The 24,806-nt window shown below is 50.6% G+C and overlaps 1 protein-coding gene across 1 annotated transcript in view; it reads right to left on the bottom strand.

The window, feature by feature from the left end:
• Positions 1-23,727, bottom strand: part of LOC139227174 (glucagon receptor-like) — a 38,036-nt gene extending 14,309 nt beyond the window's left edge. The window contains exons 1-8 of the mRNA XM_070858238.1: positions 23,674-23,727; positions 17,317-17,413; positions 16,704-16,811; positions 13,664-13,785; positions 12,941-13,047; positions 12,168-12,321; positions 4,547-4,706; positions 542-602 (exon numbers count right to left, since the gene is read on the bottom strand). Of these exons, the coding sequence (XP_070714339.1) occupies positions 542-602; positions 4,547-4,706; positions 12,168-12,321; positions 12,941-13,047; positions 13,664-13,785; positions 16,704-16,811; positions 17,317-17,413; positions 23,674-23,727 (863 nt within the window). The remainder of the gene's footprint in view (positions 1-541; positions 603-4,546; positions 4,707-12,167; positions 12,322-12,940; positions 13,048-13,663; positions 13,786-16,703; positions 16,812-17,316; positions 17,414-23,673) is intronic.
• Positions 23,728-24,806: the final 1,079 nt, after the last annotated feature.

The following is a 24,806-nucleotide window of genomic DNA, read 5'->3' as shown; positions in this document are numbered from 1 at the left end:
CTTTTTAACGTGTGGTGGCCGTTGCACACCAGCCACCACACGGGCTTGACAGAGCTAGGTCTTGGTCCAATGGCAAGGATTGACCAAGATGACTGGAGACCAGCTCTGCTGCACGGACCCAGTGCGCGCACATATCGCAGTGCGGGCTGGGCCGTGCTGCCCCTGGGCCCCTCTACCAACCACACCACCACGGTAAAGAGATCATATTCATTTGGGTTTGTGAGATGTTTACTGAAGGTTCATGTGTGAACCTCTCCTTTAATGACGAACACACACACACACACACACTGGATGGTTGCACACCCTGCCCTTTCACCTCTAGGCCCTGAGTTCAAATTCAGCCTCTACTAATGGGATGAGCGTCTCGTCCGAGGACCATCGCAGGGTCCCGAGGGAAACTCCGACTCTCCGCAGGTTGCTTGGTCACCGACACGCGTCTAGTTACATTTGGGTGTATCCAGACCGACCCTGTGAGCTGTCTGCAGAGAATAGGTGGCTTTAGAGGCGCCACACAGCACTGTCATGCCACGAGGCGACTTACCCGGCATTTTCATATAAATACTTGACGACCACCCAAGGAACAACGAATAACACTGGCGCTCCTGCAAACCAACATAAAGGAGCATCAGTCTGGGTTACTGCACAATCAAACTGAGAATGCTTTGAAAGACATTGTGCTATGTTAACTTTTTCTCTTAATCTGGTCTTCTGTCTTTGCCTGAAGGTGGTCACTAGTTTCGGCTATTCTTCATTTGCAATGAAGGGCAGCGATTGTTGACAAGTGATATTCAGCGAGGGGAGGGTGGGGGCAGTGGGTGAGGGAGGGGGAGGGGGAGAACGAGTGAGGGGGAGGGAGACGGAGGGTGAGGGTGAGGGAGGGAGGAGAGGGGGAAGGAGGTGAAGGAGGGGGAAGGGAGGGGGAGAGTGGGAGGAGGGAGGGGAGAGAGGGAGGGTGAGGGTGATGGAGGGGGAGGGAGGGGTAGAGGGAGGGGGATGGATGGAGGGAGGGGGAGGGGAGAGGGAGGGTGAGGGGAGAGGGAGGGGGTGGGGGAAGGTGGGGGAGGGGGAGGGAAGGAGAGGGATGGCGGGGGGAGGGTGAGGAGGGAGAGGGAGGGTGAGGAAGGGGGTGGGAGAGGGAGGGTGGGGGAGCATGAGGGAGGGTGGGGAGAGGGTGAGGGTGAGGGTGGGAGAGGGAGGGAGGAAGGGTGAGTGTGGGAGAGGTAGGGGGAGGGAGGGAGGAAGGGTGATGGTGAGGGTGGGAGAGGGAGGGAGGGTGGAGGGAAGGGGAGGCGGTGTGGGGGGAGGGAGAGGGAGGGTGGGGGGGGAGGGAGAGGGAGGGTGGGGGGGGGGGGAAGGGTGAGGGAGGGGGACCTCAGTGCCCTCCCCAATCCCGCTCTCACCTGAAGCCCCATGTGATATTTACAACACCACAAACACACAGACTACAAGATGGCTCTTAACACAGGAACGTATTAGGTGACCTGCCTTTATTGGATTTACAGTAATGACTGCATTATCACAGGTACACTAGGTGGAGCTCTATATTACACCCACCCACCTGTACTTTCCAGCAGGATCATTGGATGCCGATCGGGAGCCGATGTCCTGGCTGATTCTTCCTCCGGCTAACCCGGGGAAAACTTAGACCAATGGAGATTCCACCACTGCCCCATAGATCAGGTCAGCGACTCAAACACAGGCTGGATTAAACCCAAGTCCTTCCCAGTCAAGAGGTGCATTTACCGAGCCATCAGGGGGAACCTGAGTGGACACTTCTAACTCCCTCAATGATTCCCTTAAGCCCACAGCGGAGGCTGCAGGAAAGCGAGTTGCATGTTCGAGGGTGTTTGCCAATACCTGCTCCTCTCCGCCCTTGCCTCAGCTCGATCGCTGCTGAAGCCCTCATCCATGCCTTCGTTACCTCTAGACTTGACTATTCCAACACACTCCTGGCTGGCCTCCCACATTCTACCCTACGTAAACTAGAGGTGATCCAAAACTCGTGTCCTAACTCGCACCAAAACCCGCTCACCCATTGCCCCCTGTGCTCGCTGACCTACATTGGCTCCCGGTTAAGCAACGCCTCGATTTCAAAATTCTAATCTTTGTTTTCAAATCCCTCCTTGGCCTTGCCCCTCTCTATCTCTGTAATCTCTTTCAGCCTCACAACCCCCTGAGATGTCTGCGCTCCTCTAATTCTTCCCTCTTGAGCATCTCTGATTGTAATCGCTCAACCATCAGTGGCCGTACCTTCTGTTGCCTGGGCCCCAAGCTCTGGAACTCCCTGCCTAAACCTCTCCACCTCTCTACCTCTCTTTCCTCCTTCAAGACGCTCCTTAAAACCTACCTCTGTGACCAAGCTTTTGGTCACCTGCCCTAATTTCTCCTTATGCGGCTTGGTGTCAAATTCTTTGTCTCATAATACTCCTGTGAAGCGCCTTGGGATGTTTCACTACGTTAAAGACGCTATATAAATATACGTTGTTGTTGTTGTTGTTGTTCACAAGGCATTGCCCTATAATGGAACAGCTGAAGTCAGCCATCCCAGGTGTAGGGAATTGCAAGTTGTGTGATGGTGGTGCAGTGGTAAGCATGGTTGCCTTCCAAGCAGTTGACCTGGGTTTGATTCCCAACCATCACATTACTTAATTTCTACTTGAGGATGAAACGATCCTCTCGTTGCAAGCAGATCTTACAGTCGCATCTCAAGGATTTTCCGGAACCTCCCTCAGGAGCCGGCGCCTCACAACTTGAGCCGCCTCGGGGAAATCCCCTCCGTGCCTTTCAGTTCTGCGTGGAGGGGTTTCCTGTACGGGCTGCTCCTGCACACTCTCAACTTTGCCATCCTCGTCTGCCGTCCGGACACGCCATGGCGTACCATCTTGCCGTCCGGAGGTGGCGGGGTTCCCCGATGGAGGGCACTCTACGCGGGAGTCCTCCCACTATTTATCGGGGACTTGGCCTGGAGGGTGGTGCACGGAGCAGTCCCGTGCAACAAATCTTTAAGCCGGTTCACGGACTCCCAGACCGCCTGCAATTTCTGCGGTCTGGAAGAGTCCGTGTTCCATGTTTTTATGGAGTGTGTGAGGTTGCAGCCTCTGTTTCATTATTTAAAGGGGCTGCTCCTCAATTTCTGGCTGCACTTCAGTCCCACACTCCTGATCTTTGGGCACCCTTTGCGGAGGGGAGCGGGTAGGTCCAAGGGCCTCCTCGTAGGACTGTTCCTGGGCACGGCCAAGGGTGCCATCAGCCGGTCCAGGCAGCAGGCGGTCGAGGGGGTCGTTCAGCCTGACTGCCTGCCTCTCTTCCACGCATACATCCGCGCCAGGGTGGCCTTGGAGATGGAGCACGCGGTGTCCACCGGTACGCTCGCGGCCTTCCGCGAGAGGTGGGCACCGGAGGGACTGGAGTGTATCATCACCCATGGCAACCAAATTTTAATTTGATTTTATGTTTTAAAGTTTAATTTGTTTTAATTGCCGGTGTTTTTAGTGTCCCCCTCCCCTTTTATAGGGGGCACTTGGAAAAAATTTTTGATTTTAGTGCCCCCAAAAAAAAAACACAAAAAAAACACCAAAAAAGGGCCTTGAAAATGTTTGGAGTGTCCCCCAGATCGGGGGTCACTTGACCTAATGTTTATTTGTCTCCTTTAAAAGAGGTGTAGGGAATTGCAAGATCCAACAGGCACAGACCGGAGGGAATGGTGAATTTAAGGCTCAAGGACACAGATATCCAACACTGAAATTCTGTATGTACTTTGGAATTATTCTCTGATGGTAAGGAACCTGACTGATGTGATCATAGAATCATAGAAATTCACAACACAGAAGGAGGCCATTTAGGCCCATCCTGTCCCTGCCGGCCAGCAAAGAGCTACCCAGCCTAATCCCACTTTCCAGCTCTTGGTCCATAGCCCTGTAGGTTACATCACTTCAAGTGCACATCCAAGTACTTTTTAAATGTGGTGAGGGTTTCTGCCTCTACCACCCTTTCAGGCAGTGAGTTCCAGACCCCCACCACCCGCTGGGTGAAGACATTTCCCCTCAAATCCCCTCTAAACTTCCCACCAATTATTTTAAATCTACGCCCCCTGGTTGGTGACCACTCTGCTAAGGGAAATAGGTCCTTCCTATCCACTCTATCTATGTCCCTCATAATTTTATACACCTCAATAAGGTCTCCCCTCAGCCTCCTCTGTTCCAAAGAAAATAACCCCAACTTATCCAATTTTTCCTCATAGCTAAAATTTTTCCAGTCCAGGCAACATCCTCGTAAATCTCCTCTGTACCCTCTCTAGTGCAATCACATCTGTGGTGACCAGAACTGCACGCAGTACTCTAGCTATGGCCTAACTAGTGTTTTATTACAGTTCAAGCATAACCCCCCTGTTCTTATATTCTATGCCTCGGCCAAAAAAGGCAAGTATTCCTTATGCCTTCTTAACCACCTTATCCACCTGGCCTGCTACCGTTCAGTGATGTTAATGGGTCCCAGCCCTCCCCACCCAGATAATAATGCAATGAACAAGAATGAACTGAACACCTACCCCAGCCGATACATAAATAAATATTAAAGTAGCTCTTTTCGGAGAAGACTGCAATCACCAGAAGGTTGTGTAGGTAGATCCCCTCGATCAGTAACCAGTAGTAATTAGCCCCGATGCAGTACTGCATCAGCACTTGAGCTGTTCTGCACCCTGCCACAGTCTGTTTGAGGGAAAGAAACACTAGGTTAGGGCTTCACATCATAAAGTTGCGGAATGAACGTGTAATTGGCAAATGAACTTCAATATAGATAAGTGCAAAGGTGAAGAAAGACTTGCATTTATATAGCACCTTTCATCACCACCGAACGTTCCAAAGCGCTTTACAGCCAATGAAGTACTTTTGGAATGTAGTCACTGTTGTAATGCAGGAAACGCGGCAGCCAATTTGCGCACAGCAAGCTCCCACAAACAGCAATGTGATAATTACCATATAATCTGTTGTTTTTGTTATGTTGATTGAGGGATAAATATTGGCCAGGGCACCGGGGAATAACTACGCTGCCCTTTTTCAAAATAGCACCATGGGATCTTTTACGTCCACGTGAGAGAGCAGATGGGGCCTTGGTTTAACGTCTCATCAGAAAGACGGCACCTCCGATAGTGCAGCACTCCCCCAGCACTGCGCTGGAGTGTCAGCCTAGATTTATGTGCTCAAGTCCCTGGTAGTACATTATGGTAGGAAGAATAAGGAAACCACATACTCCTTGGAAAATAAATGTGTGATTGGGGTAGAGGAACGGGGGGTACAGATACACGAATCACTAAAAATGGGTTTATAAGTCCATAAAGTAAACCAAGCATTGGAGTTCATTTCTAGAGTGACAGAATTGAAAAGCAGAGAAGATATGTTAAACTTGTATAGAACCTTGGTTAGTCCACACCTGGAGTATTGTGTACAGTTTTGGTCTCCTAACTTGAGGAAGGACATTCTTGCTATTGAGCGAGTGCAGCGAAGGTTCACCAGACTGATTCCCGGGATGGTGGGACTGATCTATCAAGAAAGACTGGATCAACTGGGCTTGTATTCACTGGAGTTCAGAAGAATGAGAGGGGATCTCATAGAAACATTTAAAATTCTGACGGGTTTAGACAGGTTAGATGCAGGAAGAATGTTCCCAATGTTGGGGAAGTCCAGAACCAGGGGTCACAGTCTAAGGATAAGGGGTAAGCCATTTAGGACCGAGATGAGGAGAAACTTCTTCACCCAGAGTGGTGAACCTGTGGAATTCTCTACCACAGAAAGTTGTTGAGGCCAATTCACTAAATATATTCAAAAAGGAGTTAGATGAAGTCCTTACTACTCGGGGGATCAAGGGGTATGGCGAGAAAGCAGGAATGGGGTACTGAAGTTGCATGTTCAGCCATGAACTCATTGAATGGCGGTGCAGGCTCGAAGGGCCGAATGGCCTACTCCTGCACCTATTTTCTATGTTTTTATGTTTCTATGTTTCTATGACATAGAGACACTGGATAAGGTGCAAATATATATTTACTAGAATGATACCAGAACCTATCAGGAAAGGCTGGGGCTCTTCTCTCTGGAGAAGAGAAGACTGAGGGGTGACCTGATAGAGGCCCTTAAGATCATGCAAGGGTTTGATAAGGAAGACGTAGAGAAGATGTTTCCACTTGTGGGAGAGACCAGAACCAGGTGTCTTAAATATCAGATCGTCACTAATAAATCCAGTAGGGAATTCAGGAGAAACTTCTTCACCCAGAGATGGTGAGAATGTGGAACTCGCTGCCACAGGGAGTGGTTGAGGCGAATAGTATCGATGCATTTAAGGGAAAATTAGATAAGCACATAAGGCAGAATGGAATAGAAGGGTAATGAAAAGGCACTGAAGGGTTTTGGGGAGCAGGCAGGGAAGTGGAGCAGACCAGGATCAGATCAGCCATGATCTTATTGAGGGGCCAAATGGCCGACTCCAGCACCTATTTCTTATGATATGTCGATGGGGTTAAAGGAAGAAAGATGGGAGGAAGTTCGTGTGGAGCATAACCACTGGCACGGACCTGTTGGGCCGAATGGCCTGTTCCTGTGCTGTAAATACTTTGTAACATTTTGTAAACAACAGGGTGTATAGCACCAAGGAGCGGAGAGCTTCGGTGGAGACTAAAATTGGGCGGGGTGTAAAACCAGCCCTGCCCTCGATCCCATCAGCTTCCTGCTGGGTGGCTTCGGTTAAAATTGCTCCCATTATCACTGGGCTGTGTAGAAATGCTCCAAGGTTGTCCCATTGGAACTTCAGAGCTGCAGCAACAAAACCCAACTACACAGCCATTGCGGCTGCACTACCACCGACACAGGAGCCTGCGTGACATCATACAGTTATCAAATGTCTTTTCACATGTTATCTGATGTATTTTTTCCTCTCTCTGTGTCTCCCAGCTGGTAATTATCCCGCCATTCACACCCTATCGAGACCCATCTTTTTCTAACTCCTGCCATTACCATTTCAATTCGGCCCACCATCTCTTTTGTCCCTCAAATCTCTCTTGCCTTCCACCCTATCACCATCATCATCATACGCAGTCCCTCGGAATCGAGGAAGACTTGCTTCACTCTTAAAATGAGTCCTTAGGTGGCTGAACAGTTCAATACGAGAACCACAGTCCCTGTCACAGGTGGGACAGATAGTCATTGAGGGAAAGGGTGGGTGGGACTGGTTTGCTGCATGTTCTTTCTGCTGCCTGCGCTTGATTTCTGCATGCTCTCGGCGATGAGACTCGAGGTGCTCAGCGCCCTCCCGGATGCACTTCCTCCACTTAGGGCGGTCTTTGGCTAGGGACTGCCAGGTGTCGCTGGTGATGTTGCACTTTATCAGGGAGGCTTTGCGGGTGTCCTTGCAACGTTTCCGCTGCCCACCTTTGCTGTGAAGGAGTTCCAAGTAGAGCCCTTGCTTTGGGAGTCTCGTGTCTGGCATGCGGACAATGTGGGCTTGCCCAGCGGAGCTGATCGAGTGTGGTCAGTGCTTCAATCCTCGCCCCCTTACAGTGTTTCTTAAGAATCTGTTACATTTCGAACATTCGCCAGTTCTGACGCAGGGTCATTGACCTGAAACGTTAACTCTGTTTTTCTCTCCACAGATGCTGCCCCACCCGCTGAGATTTCCAGCATTTTCTGCTTGTATTTCAGAGCATCTGTACTATTTTGCTTTTGTATTAAGTAGCATTGCATCTGTTTAGCGAGCCAGATTAATAGCCCTGACTGAATTTGGGACGGGATTTAATCCCAGCCCTTTGTTTGAGGTGGTGCGTTTTTTTATAAAAAGGCATAAAGTCACATCCAATATACATTTGCAAGCGTTGGGGGAAAGAAAATACAGGAAATATCATAAAGGATGTGTTATCAATCGGGGATAAAGACCAGCACACTGTGAAGTCTAAAGCCTGCTCAACAGTTTGGGTGCTAGCGAGGGATTAGGATCATTTTGGCAAGCCCAGTGATGGAAAGAAATAATCTTCAATGTTTTCTTAACACATACTGTCTAAACCCTTTCAAGATTACAGCCAAACTGACCTTAAATGGAAGGAGCGTTTGGTGGAATGGGGAGAAAGAGGTAAACATTCAGAATCCCTCATGGCTGATCGCTAAGCCGCTTTACCGCCACAACTCAGAGGCTCGTGCTATCCGGTTGCCGTGGGAGATTACAGCCAATGGCACATTTTTGGTTTCCTTAACGAGCGCTGGCCCTGGCCAAGCTGAGGAAGGTCTGGGCAAGGAAAATGTGTGCCCTTCCTGGCTTCGGTCACCTAACGTTAGCACCGAGCACTTGAGGTCCGACACGGCGTGGGTCTAGATGTGAGGGCAGTGGGGGTAAATTCATGCTTCCACATACCAGCCGGGAGATCCTGCAAGGCCAACGAGCACAAATTCCTAGGGAAGCCATTATTCTCGAACCCCGCCACATACTCCGTTCCCGAGCCACTGACTCCATCCCTCTTCCCAACTCCTCTCTGAGGTTGAAGCAGACTGTTCACAATCTTGGCCTCATATTTGACCCTGAAATGAGCTTTCGACCACGTATCCACAGCATAATTAAGACCGTCTATTTCCACCTCTGTTACATCGCCCGTCACCGCCCTTGCCTCAGCTCATCCGCTGCTGAAGCCCTCATCCATGCCTTCGTTACCTCTCGACTTGACTATTCCAACGCACTCCTGGCTGGCCTCCCACATTCTACCCTATGTAAACTAGAGGTGATCCAAAACTCGGCTGCCCCGTGTCCTAACTCGCACCAAGTCCCGCTCACCCATCACCCCGTGCTTGATGACCTACATTGACTCCCCAGTTAATCAACATCTCAATTTCAAAATTCTCATCCTTATTTTCAAATCCCTCCATGGCTTTGCTCCTCCCTATCTCTGAAATCTCCTGCAGACCCACAAACCCCTCCGAGATGTCTGCGCTCCTCTAATTCTGTCCTCTTGAGCATCCTTGATTATAATCGCTCAACCATTGGTGGCCGTGCCTTCTGCTGCCTCGGCCCCAAAGCTCTGCAACTCCCTGCCTAAACCTCTCCGCCTCTCTTTCCTCCTTGAAGACACTCCTCTTTGACCAAGCTTTTGGTCACCTCCGCTAATTTCTACTTATGCGGCCCGGTTACAAATTTTTATGGTATAATATTCTTGTGTCGCGCCTTGGGACGTTTCACTACGTTAAAGGCGCTATATAAATACAAGTTGTTGTTGTTGTATCTGCTCCAAGTACAGGACGCTCTGCTCCAAGAATGCAAAATTCACCGGGGCTAATTGGAACCTAAGTAGCCAGGTGGGAATCCCATGGGATCGGGTGGAACGCCGCCCTTACCCCGCCCGATGTTGCTCTCCACTGACTTCACGGTAAAATTGGGACAGGCTGTAAAATCAGTGCTGTCCCCAGTCACACCAGTGTCCTACTGGGTGGTTCGGTTACAATTGCTCCCGTTCCATCGACCCTATAATCTTCTGTGCTTCAACCAAACACACAACCGATGATCGGAAAACTGCGTCAGTGTGACAGTTTCTATTTCCCACATGAGCCCTCCCTTTTGGCTTCCTTCCCTGAGGTGGCCAAGCTGGTGTCAATTTAGGGCCAGCTTCTTGCCACGGACCTTGGTTCATTTAACCTGGATTGAGGAATATCCAACATCGTTTCATGCAGGGCCCTTAAAGTCAACAGAGGGTCTCTAGGCTAACGTAAGCCCCGGAAGGGAAAAAATTAAGAAGAATGAAAGGGGATCTCATAGAAACATATAACATTCTGACGGGATTGGACAGGTTAGATACAGGAAGAATGTTCCCGATGTTGGGGAAGTCCAGAACCAGGGGTCACAGTCTAAGGATAAGGGGTAAGCCATTTAGGACCGAGATGAGGAGAAACTTCTTCACTCAGAGAATTGTGAACCTGTGGAATTCTCTACCACAGAAGGTTGTTGAGGCCAGTTCATTAGATATATTCAAAAGGGGGTTAGATGTGGCCCTTACAGCTAAAGGGATCAAGGGGTATGGAGAGAAAGCAGGAATGGGGTAATGAAGTTGCAAAAATGATCAGCCATGATCATATTGAATGGTGGTGCAGGCTCGAAGGGCCGAATGGCCTACTCCTGCACCTATTTTTTATGTTTCTATGACTCACGCAGTGAGCAGGAGTTCCCACTACTGGGCAGCTTCAGTAAAAGTTCTCCAGCACTTTAATGGTCTGTCGTTATAGCTCTGAACATGGGTTAGACCTCATGGGAAGCACAGTTCAATCAGGCTGTGTTCATTCCATAATTCTGGATGTACTAGGGCTGAACCTTTCAAGTAATCCTATAATAAGCAGACGGTTTTGTTTTGTTAATCATTATATCCTTAGGTTAAGCACACTGGGCCATTGTGAAAGAGATTTCAAGAGCAGAAGAACGTATTTTATCTGGATAATGAACCCTTTTATGTTTCTCTTATCCCCTTTCTTTAAGCAGAGATGGGGGGGAGAGGTCACTGGGACCAGGGATTTGGTCGTCACTTTGTTGCGTTGGTTAGGATATTTTTTTCCCCATTTTCTCCCATCTCCTCCCTCCTCTTCTGACTGTTCGGATGTAGAGGATGGTCCCATCTATGCTGGCAGCCCATTGGCATCTCATCCAATTTGACCTTGTTCCTGCATCATAACTAAGACCAGTCCCACCTTCACCCAACATCCGCCCATGCACACTTCCTGGCGGGATTCATCGGACAGTGAGCAGAAGTGGGAGCGCTGGCTGCTCTCCACTTCCTAGCTCGGGGCTGCTGACGTTAATTGTGCCTCCAATTCAGCACGGACTGGGCATTGAACCTGGGACTACCTGGGTGAAAGGACTCTGTAGCAGACCAGGTGTGGCATTTAGCCACTATGTAGAACTTACTGGGCCGGAGAATAAATAAACATGCTACTTGGCCTTGCAACAGTAGAGCTCGGACCAGATATCTTAAACAGTGCGATAAAATACTGGCAAACAAAAAGTGCTGTAGAGTATATCAAGACCTGTTATTGGTTAAACAATGCAATATCATTTAGTAACGCTTGGCTCATCAATTAGTTCTCTGCCCCCTCATCATCATAGGCAGTTCCTCGGAATCGAGGAAGACATTTTTCCGCTTTTAAAATGAGTCCTTAGGTGGCTGTACGGTCCAATACGAGAACCACAGTTTCTGTCACAGGTGGGACAGACAGTCATTGAGGGAAAGGGTGGGTGGCACAAGTTTGCCGCATGCTCTTTCCGCTGCCTGCGCTTGATTTCTGCATGCTCTCGGCAATGAGACTCGAGGTGCTCAGCGCCCTCCCGGATGCACTTCCTCCTCTTAGGGCAGTCTTTGGCCAGGGACTCCCAGGTGTCAGTGGGGATGTCGCACTTTACCAGGGAGGCTTTGAGGGTGTCCCTGTAACGTTTCCGCTGCCCACCTTTGGCTCGCTTGCCGTGAAGGAGTTCCGAGTAGAGCGCTTGCTTTGGGAGTCTCATGTCTGGCATGCGAACGATGTGGCCCACCCAGCGGAGCTGATCGAGTGTGGTCAGTGCTTCAATGCTGGGGATGTTGGCCAGGTCGAGGACGCTAACGTTGGTGCGTCTGTCCTCCCAGGGGATTTGTAGAATCTTGCGGCGACATCGTTGGTGGTATTTCTCCAGCATTAGAAAATATGGGGGTCTTTGTAACATTTGTCGATAGTGTATAACAGACAATATCAGATTTTTATACACCTCTTCTGATTGTCCTTTCTGCTGCCTTCACTGGAGAGGAAAATGGGGCAAGATGTATAACAGGCGGCAATCCAATGTCGCCCGGTGCCACACAATCGCCGAATGTTGAAATGACTGCAGAATCCCATCACAGGGAAGGGCCTGAACTGCCCAGCAGTGTCGCACCATACACAACATGCTTCTGGCAACGTAAACACGACCTAGTCCCAAATTAAAACAAACACTGTCCTGCTGAATGATTTTCAAGCATTATTATTTACAATAGAAATAATTCATCACACTGTCTGATTCCCAAAGGTAGCAGGGCATCTATATTGCCACAATATGGTAGCCAAACATCTGCCTGAAGGACCTTGTTACAAGAGGATGCTTCCTTTCTCTTTCCCCACAAAACAATACCAGCCCACCAGACAGGTGCCTACCTCATTGTTAAACCAGATTTTAATGTCACCGTCCTCTGGGATTTGGTTGTACTGTGTTTTGAAAAGAGCATCTTTAATGAGGATTGACACTGCTCGAAGGATGAATGAAGCAAACAGGTTCATGTGGATGTAGTTCCTCATACAATGTAGCTTCCTGCAAGAAGGAAAGGGAAGAATGATGTAGGTTAGGACGAGTTATAGATCAGGCCGACGGGATGGATTCTCTCTGTGAATGTCGCGTGAACAGATGCGAGGGATGCTGGTGGTGGGGAACTGAACACTGTCCCATCCTTGGCCAGCCCGTTGTCCCCATCAAGGATGCCAAAGTTGGGCAGAGGACAATTAGATTCAGAGTAAAACTCCCTCCACTCTGCTTCAACACCAGAACTTTCTCCATTTATCCACAACTCTCGGAGTCAGCATGCCATGGAGTGCTGAATTACGGGCGTTCTTTGCCGTGGGCTCATGTGCGTCAGCAACGAGGCTCAAAGTGGCCATTTAGACTCTTACTGCCAGCAGAGAGCGACGACTTTCATCACAGCCCTCTGGGCTGGATAGAGATCCAGCTGCTAGAGGCGAAAGGTCAGTACACTAGAAGCGAAAGGTCAGTATAGCTGAGGTGAAAGGTCAGTATACTAAAGGTGAAAGGTCAGTATACTAGAGGTGTGATGTCGGAGTCCATAACCAAACTCCGGCAATGCGGGACAGGGATCGGTGCCTTACTTTGGACAATAAGCAGGCGGGTTTTAATGAGAGTGCGAGACAGCTCTTACCTAAATCCCACTAGAATTCCCAGGGCCAACGCCAGGGTTCCGAGGGAGAGTGAGTATCCCACCGTGTACATGACCTTGAAACCATGCAGAATCTTCCCCTGTTCCTGCTGAAATGTGACAACAATCAACAATATAGATTAGTACAGGTAGGGAATGTGTGTCCTTTGCCAAATGCAGTGACATAGATGACAAAATTCTGTCCATATCACGATGGACGGTTAGCCGAGGATACCTGAGGATCCTCGGGTAGAGAAAGTAATAAATACCTTTCAGAAAAATAAACAAATCTTTTGTGGGTGGGGGAATGAAATGACGACAGTATGGAACAACACAGCACAGAAGGAGGCCATTCGACCCATCGTGCCTGTGCCGGCTCTTTGAAGGAGCAATCCAATTAGTCCCACTCCCCCCTGCTCTTTCCCCATAGCCCAGGGGCAACAACGTTCCTTTAAAACACGATTGGGTAGAAATTCGCCTCTGGCGGTATCCCATCAAGCACCCGTTATACGCCCGGCCCGATATTCGGTCCCGTCAATGTCAGCTGACCATGAATAGCGGGGACCGGGCGTATAACAGGGGGCCGATGCGATACCGCCTGTATCGTGCCTGCTCCCAAGGTTGAATTTCCGCCCCTGTGCATTCGCTTGAGAACATACTGCGATTGCTGCAATCACCCAGGGACTGTGACAGGTACCCAGTGCTGGGAATATCCGCTGTCCTTACCTGAGCCCGGTCATCCTTGGGATCGGTTTCGCATTGGCTACTGTCTCGCCAGTGCTGCTTCACGGAGTCCATCACCCAGCGTCCATCAGGCCCACATTTCCTGAACATGGAGCCACCCTGCACTGCAAGAGAGAGAAGCCAGTCATAGAAACATAGAAAATAGGAGCAGTAGTAAGCCATTCGGCCCTTCGAGTCTGCACCGCCATTCAATATGTTCATGGCTGATCCTCTATCTCAACACCATATTCCTGCTTTTCCCCCCATACCCCTTGATGTCTTTTGTTTCTAGAAATCTATCTATCTCCCTCCTAAATATATTCAGTGACTCGGTCTCCACAGCCTTCTGTGATAGAGAATTTCACAGGTTCACCACCCTCTGAGTGAAAAAATTTCCCCTCATCTTAGTCCTAAATGTCATACCCCGTATCCTGAGACTGTGACCCCTTGTTCTAGACTTCCCAGTCAGGAGAAACATCCTCCCCGCATCCAGTCTATCCAACCCAGTCAGAATTTTATACACTTCAATGAGATCCCCTCTCATTCTTCTAAACTCTAGTGAACACAGGCCTAGTCGACCCAATCTCTCCTCAGACGACAGTCCTGCCGTCCCAGGAATCAGTCTGGTGAACCTTCGCTGCACTCCCTCTATGGCAAGTATATCCTTCCTTAGGTAAGGAGACCAAAACTGCCCACAATACTCCAAGTGTGGTCTCACCAAGGCCCTGTGTAACTCCAGTGACAAGACTATGGCTGGGAGTGCGCTGGAAGACTGGAAACACTTGAAGGACCGATTAAACGATAGGCCTGTGATTCATTCGCAAACAGCCAATGTTTTTAAAAACATTTTAATGGGGGGGGGGGGGAGGGAAATGCGGGCAGACACCTTCCACCCGAAATTTTTTTAACAAAAATACCTAGTGGTCCCGGAGGAACGTAGGATTGTGGTCGGAGGCCAGAGTACAGGAACATGTCCTCCAGATACGGATTTGAATCCTGGGATCACGTGGGCCGGGACCACCAATCACTATGTAGTATTCTAACTGATAATAATGGGAGCTCCGTTTGTACGAGCTCCCATTACTGTCAATGAAAGAAAAACATAACACAATAAATTTAAAAAAACCCCACACATATTCAAAACTAATTGAAATTGAATGTTTTAAAAAAAAATTTTTTTTAATGTGTTTCAATAGGGTTAAAAATAAACTTACCTTAATGGACACGGTTTTTAATGTAATATTGAATTTAATTTTTCTATGTTTTAAAACTCTTATGCTGGTAAAAGTTGGCTCTACGTCTGCTTTTACAAGGCCTAAGAGTTTGGAGGACATTCGTTGGGCCAGAGTTGGGCAAATAGCCCAGTCTCTCCCCCGTGGATGTCCTTCCCACGGGGATGCGTGCGATTGGTCAAAAGAAATTGTGACAGATCGCAAAAGCCGGTTTTCGCCACACGTGCATCGCGCACCGAGAACCGGCATTTGCGAGGCCTCTGCGGGTGTGAGCGCACTTTGTACACACCCGGAGAGACCGCAACTTTCAGCCTATTAACTCATCACTGCTAAGGCCGGCATTTATTGCCCATCTCTGACTGCCCTTGAGACGGTGGTGGCCGTCGGGAACCACAGCAGTCCGTAGGCTGAAGGCATTACACTTTGTCGTAGCGGTTTGGTACAACTAAGTGTCTCGCTCGGCCATTTCAGAGGGCAGCTGTTGTGGGCCCCGAGTCACATAATAGGCCAGACCGGGTAAGGGCGGCAGATTTCCTTCCCTAAAGGACATTAGTGAACCAGATGGGTTTGTACGACAATCCGGTCGTTTCATGGTCACCATTACTGATACTAGCTTTTCATTCCAGATTTATTTAATCAACTGAATTTAAATTCCCCAGCTGCCGTAGTGGGATTTGAACTCTTGTCTCCGGATCATTCGTCCAGGCCTCTGATTACCGGTCCAGGCCTCTGATTACCGGTCCAGGCCTCTGATTACCGGTCCAGGCCTCTGATTACCGGTCCAGGCCTCTGATTACCGGTCCAGACCTCTGATTACCGGTCCAGGCCTCTGATTACCGGTCCAGGCCTCTGATTACTGGTCCAGGCCTCTGATTACCGGTCCAGGCCTCTGATTACCGGTCCAGGCCTCTGATTACCGGTCCAGGCCTCTGATTACCGGTCCAGGCCTCTGATTACCGGTCCAGGCCTCTGATTACCGGTCCAGGCCTCTGATTACCGGTCCAGGCCTCTGATTACCGGTCCAGACCTCTGATTACCGGTCCAGGCCTCTGATTACCGGTCCAGGCCTCTGATTACCGGTCCAGTGTGCACGGAGGAGAGCAGCCGAAAGGGCCCATTGAGCCCATTTTATCTCAATCCACGGGTCTCACTGTCCCATGTCTATCTGATGTTTACTCAAGGGTCCACTGTGAAAGTTCTCACTGCAAGACTAAGGGCTGGGTTTTTGGGCTTCTGCCACCCCTGTTGGTACCCCGGCGGGGCGGAAATGGTGGCGGTAAGCACTTCCAGGCGTTGCAGCCTGCTTCCAGCGCCACGCCGGGACATTCGGTACGGGTTCCGACGGGGCTCGGAGCAATACCGGCCGGAAGTTGCAACGCCGCTGGTTGCGACACCAGCTCGAATTTTGCCTGTCGCCCGACCCGTGCCGCTCGGCAGTGTTGAGACCGCCAGTGGAAGCGGGCGTTCTGAGCTGTAGCGGACGCAGTGAGGTAAGTGTGCAATTGCTCTTTATTTATTTTCTTTGCGATTTAAGTTGTGGTGGCGCGAGTTATTTATTGGGTATGTTTTTGGTGCGTTTTTTCAGCTTTTTTTCTCCTCGCGAGGCCTCTCTTCGGGCGCTCCGAGGCCGGCTGTTTAGCTCGGGATTTTCACTTGCTCAGCCGGCCTAGCGCCCTAAGAGAGGTGCGCAACGCCTCCCTTCGCACCCCGCCCCACGCTCAGGGCCAAGCTGACACAAACCATTTGCCGCTCCGCCAGGGACACCGCCCCAATTAAGGCGCGAGTGAATTTCTCCCCCGAAGGACTTTTACCTGCACTGTACCACGGCAAGTACCAGGGACAGGAGATATTCACGATGGTATTTGGGAGACCATCGGGCCAACAGGCGTACTTGTCAAAGGTCCGATTACACACCACACCTACGGAAAACAGACAAAAGACCAATGCTGCTCAGTAAAGGTTCACGGAAAGAAGGAAAGAAACAGATGTTAGCCGTGGCTCAGATGGTAAAACTCTCGCCTCTGAATCGGAAACGAAAGTCCAACTCCAGAGACTTGAGCACAAAATCCAGGCTGACACTCCCAGTGCGGTGCTGGGGGAGTGCTGCACTGTCGGAGGTGCCGTCTTTCTGATGAGACGCTAAACCCAGGCCTGGGTCTGCTCTCTCAGGTGGATGTTAAAAATCTCACGGCCGCTATTCCTAGAAAAGCAAGCGGGAGTTCTACCGGGTGTCCTGACCAATATTTATTCCTCAATCAACATCATTAAAACAGATTATCTGGTCATTTTCTCATTGATGATTGTGGGAGCTTGCTGTGCGCAGTTTGGTTGCCGCATTTCTCACAATACAACACTGACTACATGCCCCGAGATCTCAAACGGCTTCGCCGAGCGAACCCCGCTTTGCACCAGCGACGGTCCTACCTTTCGGCTGTGAGGCCCTGGACATGTTTCTGAAACATTCGTCGGAATATATTTGCCACTTTTCCAAGGTGCTCTCCAGAACTATCGCTGATGCCCTCTGCAAGAAAGAAATCAGAAGAGAAAATTACAAATGCTTCCAAGGAGTTGCCTTCATGTAGAAAATGAGGGCGCTCAGTGAGAGGGGGTGGGGAACACAGTCAGTGAGGGGGGGGGGGGGAGGACAGGGTCAGTGGGGGGGGGGGTCAGTGAGGGGGTGGAGGAGGGGATCAGTGAGGGGGGGACACGGTCAGTGAGGGGGGAGGGTCAATGAGGGGGGAAGGGGGGGAGACGACGATCAGGACGGGGGATGGGGATGGGAGTGGGAAGGGAGTGATCGGGGCTGGGGAGGGAGAGGTGGGGGCGATTGGGAAGGGGGAGGAGGAGGTGAGAGGAGGAGGGGGGATGGGTAGGGGAGGGGAAGGCGGAGGTGATCGGGAAGGGGAGGAGGGTGGGAGGGGGAGATGATCGGGGAGGGGGGAGTGGGAGTTGATCGGGAAGGGGAGGGGGGTGGGAGGGAGGAGGGGGAGATGATCGGGGAGGGGGGATGGGGAGGGGGTGGTGATCGGGAAGGAGGAGGGGGGTTGGGGAGGGGAAGGTGATCGGGGAGGTGGGGATGGGAAGGAGGAGGGGGAGGGGGAGGGGGAGGGGGAGGTGATCGGGGAGGGGGAGGGGGAGGGGGAGGTGATCGGGAAGGGGAGGGAGGTGGGAGGAGGCGATGATCGGGGAGGGGGGGATGGGGAGGAGGAGGATCGGGTGGGGGAAAGGGATCGCGAGGGGGAGGGGTGGTGATTGTCAGGGGGAGGCAATCAGGAGGGGGCGGGGGAAAGGGAGTAGGAGGTGATCGGGAAGGGGTAGGTGATCAGGAAGGAGGAGGGGGAGGTGATCAGGGAGAGGGGTGGAGGAGGAGGGGGAGGTGATCGGGGATCGGGAGGGGGTGGGGGGAAGGGATCGGGAGTGGGAGGTAATCGGGAGGGGCAGGGGGAGGTGATCGGGAAGGGGAGGGGTGTGGGGAGGGGGAGGTGATCAGGAAGGGGAAGCGGGAGGGTGAGGTGAGCAGGGAGGAGGAGGTGATCGGGAATAGGGAGGGGGTAGGCAGGGAGGGGGAGGTGATCGGGTGGAGGGGGGAGGGGGAGGTGATCGGGGGGATGGGAGGGGAAGGTGATCGGGGGGATGGGGAGGGGGGAGGCAGGGAGGGGGAGGTGATCGGGGGGATGGGGAGGTGATCGGGGGGGAGGGGGAGGTGATCGGGGGGATAGGGAGGTGATCGGGGGGATAGGGAGGTGATCGGGGGGATAGGGAGGGGGAGGTGATTGGGGGGATGGGGAGGTGATCGGGGGGAGGGGGTAGGGGAGAGGTGGAGGTGATCGGGGGGGTGGGGAGGGGGAGGTGATCGGGGGGATGGGGAGGGGGTAGGGGAGAGGTGGAGGTGATCGGGGGGGATGGGGAGGGGGGAGGCGGGGAGGGGGGAGGTGAATTTGGCAGTGGGAGCATCGCCTGTGCAGATTGGCCGCATGCCGGCCCGGTGCTAAATTGGAATGATCTGTGTCTGTTTTACACTGGAATCGATTCCACGCTGATTGCATTGGGCGCTGAGGGGAGATTGAACCTCGAGCACACACCTTATAATAGTGTTACATTCAGAAGATTAATAGATTGCACAGATGTGTCTCGATTAAGAGTGATATAGAAGAGCTGCAGAGGAAAGACTCGCATGAGTTTAGTTAAGAGATCAGAACATTGTGGGTCTTTAATTTGTTACGGTATCAATAAAGCTTTTATGTATTTCTAAACTCCATGGTCTAGAAATTGGGCACATAGCATTCATTTTTCAGGCACTTTACGGCCTACTAAGGCCCCAAAATGGCGGACAGGAAACTTACCTCTGGCTGTAAGTGGGCTGCCCGCCATCTTGGTCAAGGACAAACAAAAGGCATCCTTTACCCACACCTGAATCTTTCCATTTGTCAATAAGGGGCCTAACGACTGTTTAAGGCCCTTGAGAAGGTGGTGGTGAGCCGCCTTCTAGAACCGCTGCAGTCCGTGTGGTGAAGGTACTCCCACAGTGCTGTTAGGGAGGGAGTTCCAGGATTTGGACCCAGCGACGATGAAGGAACGGCCGATATATTTCCAAGTCAGGATGGTGTATGACTTGGAGGGGGAACGTGGAGGTGGTGGTGTTCCCATGCGCCTGCTGCCCTGGTCCTTCTGGGTGGTAGAGGTTGCGGGTTTGGGAGGTGCTGTTGAAGAAGCCTTGGCGAGTTGCTGCAGTGCATCTTGTAAATGGTGCACACTGCAGCCACGGTGCCGGCAACTGAGTAGAGACATCTCTGGCGTTGCTGACCTGAGAGAAGACAGAATCCTCAAAGCCAGAATGCCCACCACCATCTTCTCAAGGGTCAACTAGGGATCGGCAATAAATTGTTGGATCAACTGTTTGTGAACTATAGAAGGATGGGGGTTGACTATGATACGCTACGAGTAAGCACGAGACACTTGATGGTGGAGTACACGGAATAGACTTTATACAGCACAGGTGATCAATCTGTGTTGTACAGAGAGTATCTTATAGATCTCTCTACCTTTCGAGCTCTCTAACTAACTCCTGAAACCCACGCTCCTTTATACATCTTAGTTTATCTACATCAAAGGCACATGTCACACGCTGTTCGCAGGAGCGGCGAGAGATTGTGGAGGGACGTGATCGGGCCCAGGAGAGGCGTGAGTTCGGGGCCCAGAAGAGGTGAGGGCCCAGGGGCAGCACGGACCAGCCCACACTGCGATATGTGCGCGCACTAGGTCCGTGCAGCAGAGCTGGTCTCCAGTTGTCTTAGTTAATCCTTGCCACTGGACCAAGACCTAGCTCTGTCAAGCCCGTGTGTTGGCTGGTGTGCAACGGCCACCACACGTTAAAAAAATCCACGCACAGGCATCTTCCACCCTTCAACATGTAGTTTGGGATCTGGAATATTAGGTCCTTCATTGAAACACCTGTGAACTCATTGAACACATCCCTTTTTGGTGTGGAAGCAAGTCATCCTGGATTTGAGGGATTGCCTATGAAGAAGATTTGTCACAGATACGACCTCATGATGTATCGGTTCCCGAATCCTTTGAAAACAGTTTACTTCAAATTTTTTGGTCTCCTTATCTAAGGAAGGATGTACTTGCCTTGGAGGCGGTACAACGAAGGTTCACTAGATTGATTCCTGGGGATGAGAGGGTTGTCTTATGATGAGAGATTGTGTATAATGGGTCTATACTCTCTGGAGTTTAGAAGAATGAGAGGTGATCTCATTAAAACATATCATGTTCTGAAGGGGATTGACAGGGTAGATGCTGGGAGGATGTTTCCCCCGGGCTGGAGAGTCTAGAACCAGGGGGCTCACAGTCTCAGGATAAGGGGTCGGCCATTTAAGACAGAGATGAAGAGGAATTTCTTCACTCAGAGGGTTGTGAATCTTTGGAATTCTCTGCCCCAGAGGGCTGTGGATGCTGAGTCTCTGAATGTATTCAAGGCCGAGATCGATAGATTTTTGGAGTTTAAGGGAATCAAGAGATATGGAGATTGGGCGGGAAAGTGGAGTTGAGGTCGATGATCAGCCATGATCTTATTGAATGGCGGAGCAGGCTCGAGGGGCAGTAGGGCCTACTCCTGCTCCTTGTTCTTATGTTCTTATACTTCCCTCAAACAAGACTTCTCGACCTATTTGTTCTTGAATCCTGTGAGGAGCGATGTTCCCGTTAAGCCCCGCGGCCGCGAGCTCCCACGGAACCAGCGCGCCGGCTTATAAATAGAAAAATAACGCGCCACGCGGGAATTTGAACGGGACGCTCAGCCCGTTAGCAGGGCCATGCATCGAAACAAAAATTGCAGGGAACATTGTTGAGGTGCAGTTTTATAAACAGCTTATCTTCCTGAACATCTCTTCTACATGAGAGGAAATTGACCCCTCGGCCTGTTTATTGCACTAGCCGCTAATGTTATACTTTAATCACACTTGGCCGATGTCGTCCCAGTCACTTAATTCCTCACTGAGGCATCCTACTGCTCTATGACAAGTTCTACTTGTACAGGTCCGTTTGATTATTAACTCTTAACTTCCCCAACATGTCCAACATAAATGCTGGCCTTTCCAACATCCCGAGAATGAATATTAAAAAAGAACCCATTGACAGGCGCTGTGCACATTGACAGACAGTGATCGCACATTGACAGGCAGTGATCGCACATTGACAGGCACTGTGCACATTGACAGGCAGTGATCGCACATTGACAGGCAGTGATCGCACATTGACAGGCAGTGATCGCACATTGACAGGCAGTGATCGCACATTGACAGGCAGTGAACGCACATTGACAGGCAGTGAACGCACATTGACAGGCAGTGATCGCACATTGACAGGCAGTGATCGCACATTGACAGGCAGTGATCGCACATTGACAGGCAATGATCGCACATTGACAGGCAGTGATCGCAGATTGACAGGCAGTGATCGCCCATTGACAGGCGCTGATCGCCCATTGACAGCCGCTGATCGCTCATTGACAGGCAATGATCGCCCATTGACAGGCAATGATCGTATATTGACAGACACTGTGCACATTGACAGGCGCTGTGCACATTGACAGGCGCTGTGCCCATTGACAGGCGCTGTGCCCATTGACAGGCGCTGTACCCATTGACAGGCACTAATCGCACATTGACAGGCACTAATCGCCCATTGACAGGCACTGATCGCCCATTGACAGGCAATGATCGCACATTGACAGGCAATGATCGCACATTGACAGGCAGTGATCGCAGATTGACAGGCAGTGATCGCAGATTGACAGGCAGTGATCGCAGATTGACAGGCAGTGATCGCTCATTGACAGGCGCTGATCGCCCATTGACAGCCGCTGATCGCCCATTGACAGGCAATAATCGCCCATTGACAGGCAATGATCGCCCATTGACAGGCAATGATCGTATATTGACAGACACTGTGCACATTGACAGGCGCTGTGCACATTGACAGGCGCTGTGCCCATTGACAGGCACTAATCGCCCATTGACAGGCACTAATCGCCCATTGACAGGCACTAATCGCCCATTGACAGGCACTAATCACCCATTGACAGGCACTGTGCACATTGACAGGCAGTGATCGCACATTGACAGGCAGTGATCGCACATTGACAGGCACTGTGCACATTGACAGGCAGTGATCGCACATTGACAGGCAGTGTGCACATTGACAGGCAGTGATCGCACATTGACAGGCAGTGATCGCCCACTGACAGGCAGTGATCGCCCACTGACAGGCAGTGATCGCCCACTGACAGGCCATGATCGCACATTGACAGGCAATGATCGCACATTGACAGGCAATGATCGCACATTGACAGGCAATGATCGCACATTGACAGGCAGTGATCGCACATTGACAGGCAGTGATCGCACATTGACAAGCAGTGATCGCACATTGACAGGCAGTGATCGCCCATTGACAGGCAATGATCGCCCATTGACAGGCAATGATCGTATATTGACAGGCAATGATCGTATATTGACAGACACTGTGCACATTGACAGGCGCTGTGCACATTGACAGGCACTGTGCCCATTGACAGGCGCTGTGCCCATTGACAGGCGCTGTGCCCATTGACAGGCACTAATCGCCCATTGACAGGCACTAATCGCCCATTGACAGGCACTAATCGCCCATTGACAGGCACTATGCACAGTGCATATTGACAGGCACACTCCAAAACCATCGTTAATACCGACAGTAGACAACACACACAACAGGGGTGCTTTCAAGTGCCATCAATTTAGATTATTGAGATTTTCTAAAGCATGTATGTCCTTATCTGAGGAAGAATATACTTGCCTTAGTGGCGATGCAAGGAAGGTTCACTAGACTTATTCCTGGGATGAGAGGGTGGTCCTATGATGAGAGATTGAGATCGGGCCTATACTCTCTGGAGTTTAGTAGCATGAGAGGTGATTTCATTCAAACATAGAAGACTCTGAGGGGGATTGACAGGATAGATGCTGAGAGGTTGTTTCCCCCTGGCTGGAGTGTCTAGAACTGGGGGCACAGTCTCAGGATAAGGGGTCGGCCATTTAGGACTGAGATGAGAAGGAATTTCTTCACTCAGAGGGTTGTGAATCTTTGGAATTCTCTGCCCCAGAGGGCTGTGGATGCCGAGTCATTGGATATATTCCAGACTGTGAGAGATTTTTGGATTCCAGGGGACCCGAGAGATATGGATGTCACGCCCATGTTTGCATACACAACCTGAGCAGCTTTGGATGACAGCGGGATTCTTACCTGAAAATTCATGCACAATGCTACAAGGAGGATGAGAAATCGAGCCTGTGACATGCCTCTGCAGTGCTGCCAAAAATCATCGGTGCGTCTGGGACCTCCTGCGATGTTCAGCGCTCAGATGGAGTGGCCGCGGGTACAATGGCTGCTAGCACGGCCTCCTGCAACAAAGGGGTCATAGGTCAATCAACCAATCACGGCAAACTCAATCTGTAGTGGATACCAGCAGCAACCAGTCACGGTGAGAAAGGTTTATACCGTTTCGCAACACACCGTTAACAAAGTACTGTGTACAGTTTTGACCTAAGGAAGGAAATATTTGCCTTAGTAGGAGTGCAACGAAGGTTCACCGGAGTGATGTCTGCAATAAAGGGATGGTCCTATGAGGAGAGATTGAGGAGACTAGGCCTATATTCCCTCGAGTTTAGAAGAATGAGAGATGATCTCGTTGAAACATTAAAAAATTCTTACAGGGCTTGCTTGACAGGGTAGATGCTGAGAGGATATTTCCCCGGGCTGGGGCGTCTAGAACCAGGGGTCACAGTCTCAGAATAAGGGGGTCTCCATTTAAGATGGAGATGAGGAGGAATTCCTTTATTCAGAGGGTTGTGAATCTTTGGAATTCTCTACCCTTGTGAATGCTGAGTCATTGAGTATATTCAAGACCGAGATTGATAGAATTTTGGATATTAAGGGAATAAAGGGATATGGAGATTGGGCAGGAAAGTGGAGTTAAGATTGAGGATTAGCCATGATCGCATTGAATGGTGGAGCAAGCTTGAGGGGCTGAATGGCCTACTCCTTGCTCCTATTTCTTATGTTCTTATGTACTAGTTCAATAGATAGAATTTTGTTAATTCATCAAGTTTCCTTGAGGAAGATTGAATCTCACTCACAAGAAGTGGTTTGAAGTAGATAGCCCTGCCGGATTTAGGGGAGGCTTGATGCATACACACGGGAGAAGAAGATATGAGGACAGGGTGTGTATCATCGAATCATAGAAATAGTACAGCACAGAAGGAGGCCGCCATTCGGCCCATCGAGTCTGCGCCGGCTCTTTCGAAGAGCAATCCAGTTAGTCCCACTCCTCCGCTCTTTCCCCATAATCCCTGCAACTTTTTCCCCTTCAAGTATTT

Source organism: Pristiophorus japonicus, chromosome 16, assembly GCF_044704955.1.
Source record: "Pristiophorus japonicus isolate sPriJap1 chromosome 16, sPriJap1.hap1, whole genome shotgun sequence".
NCBI lineage: Eukaryota > Metazoa > Chordata > Chondrichthyes > Pristiophoridae > Pristiophorus > Pristiophorus japonicus.
The sequence above is the reverse complement of the archived record's forward strand: the minus strand, read 5'-3'. Positions and strand labels throughout refer to the sequence as shown.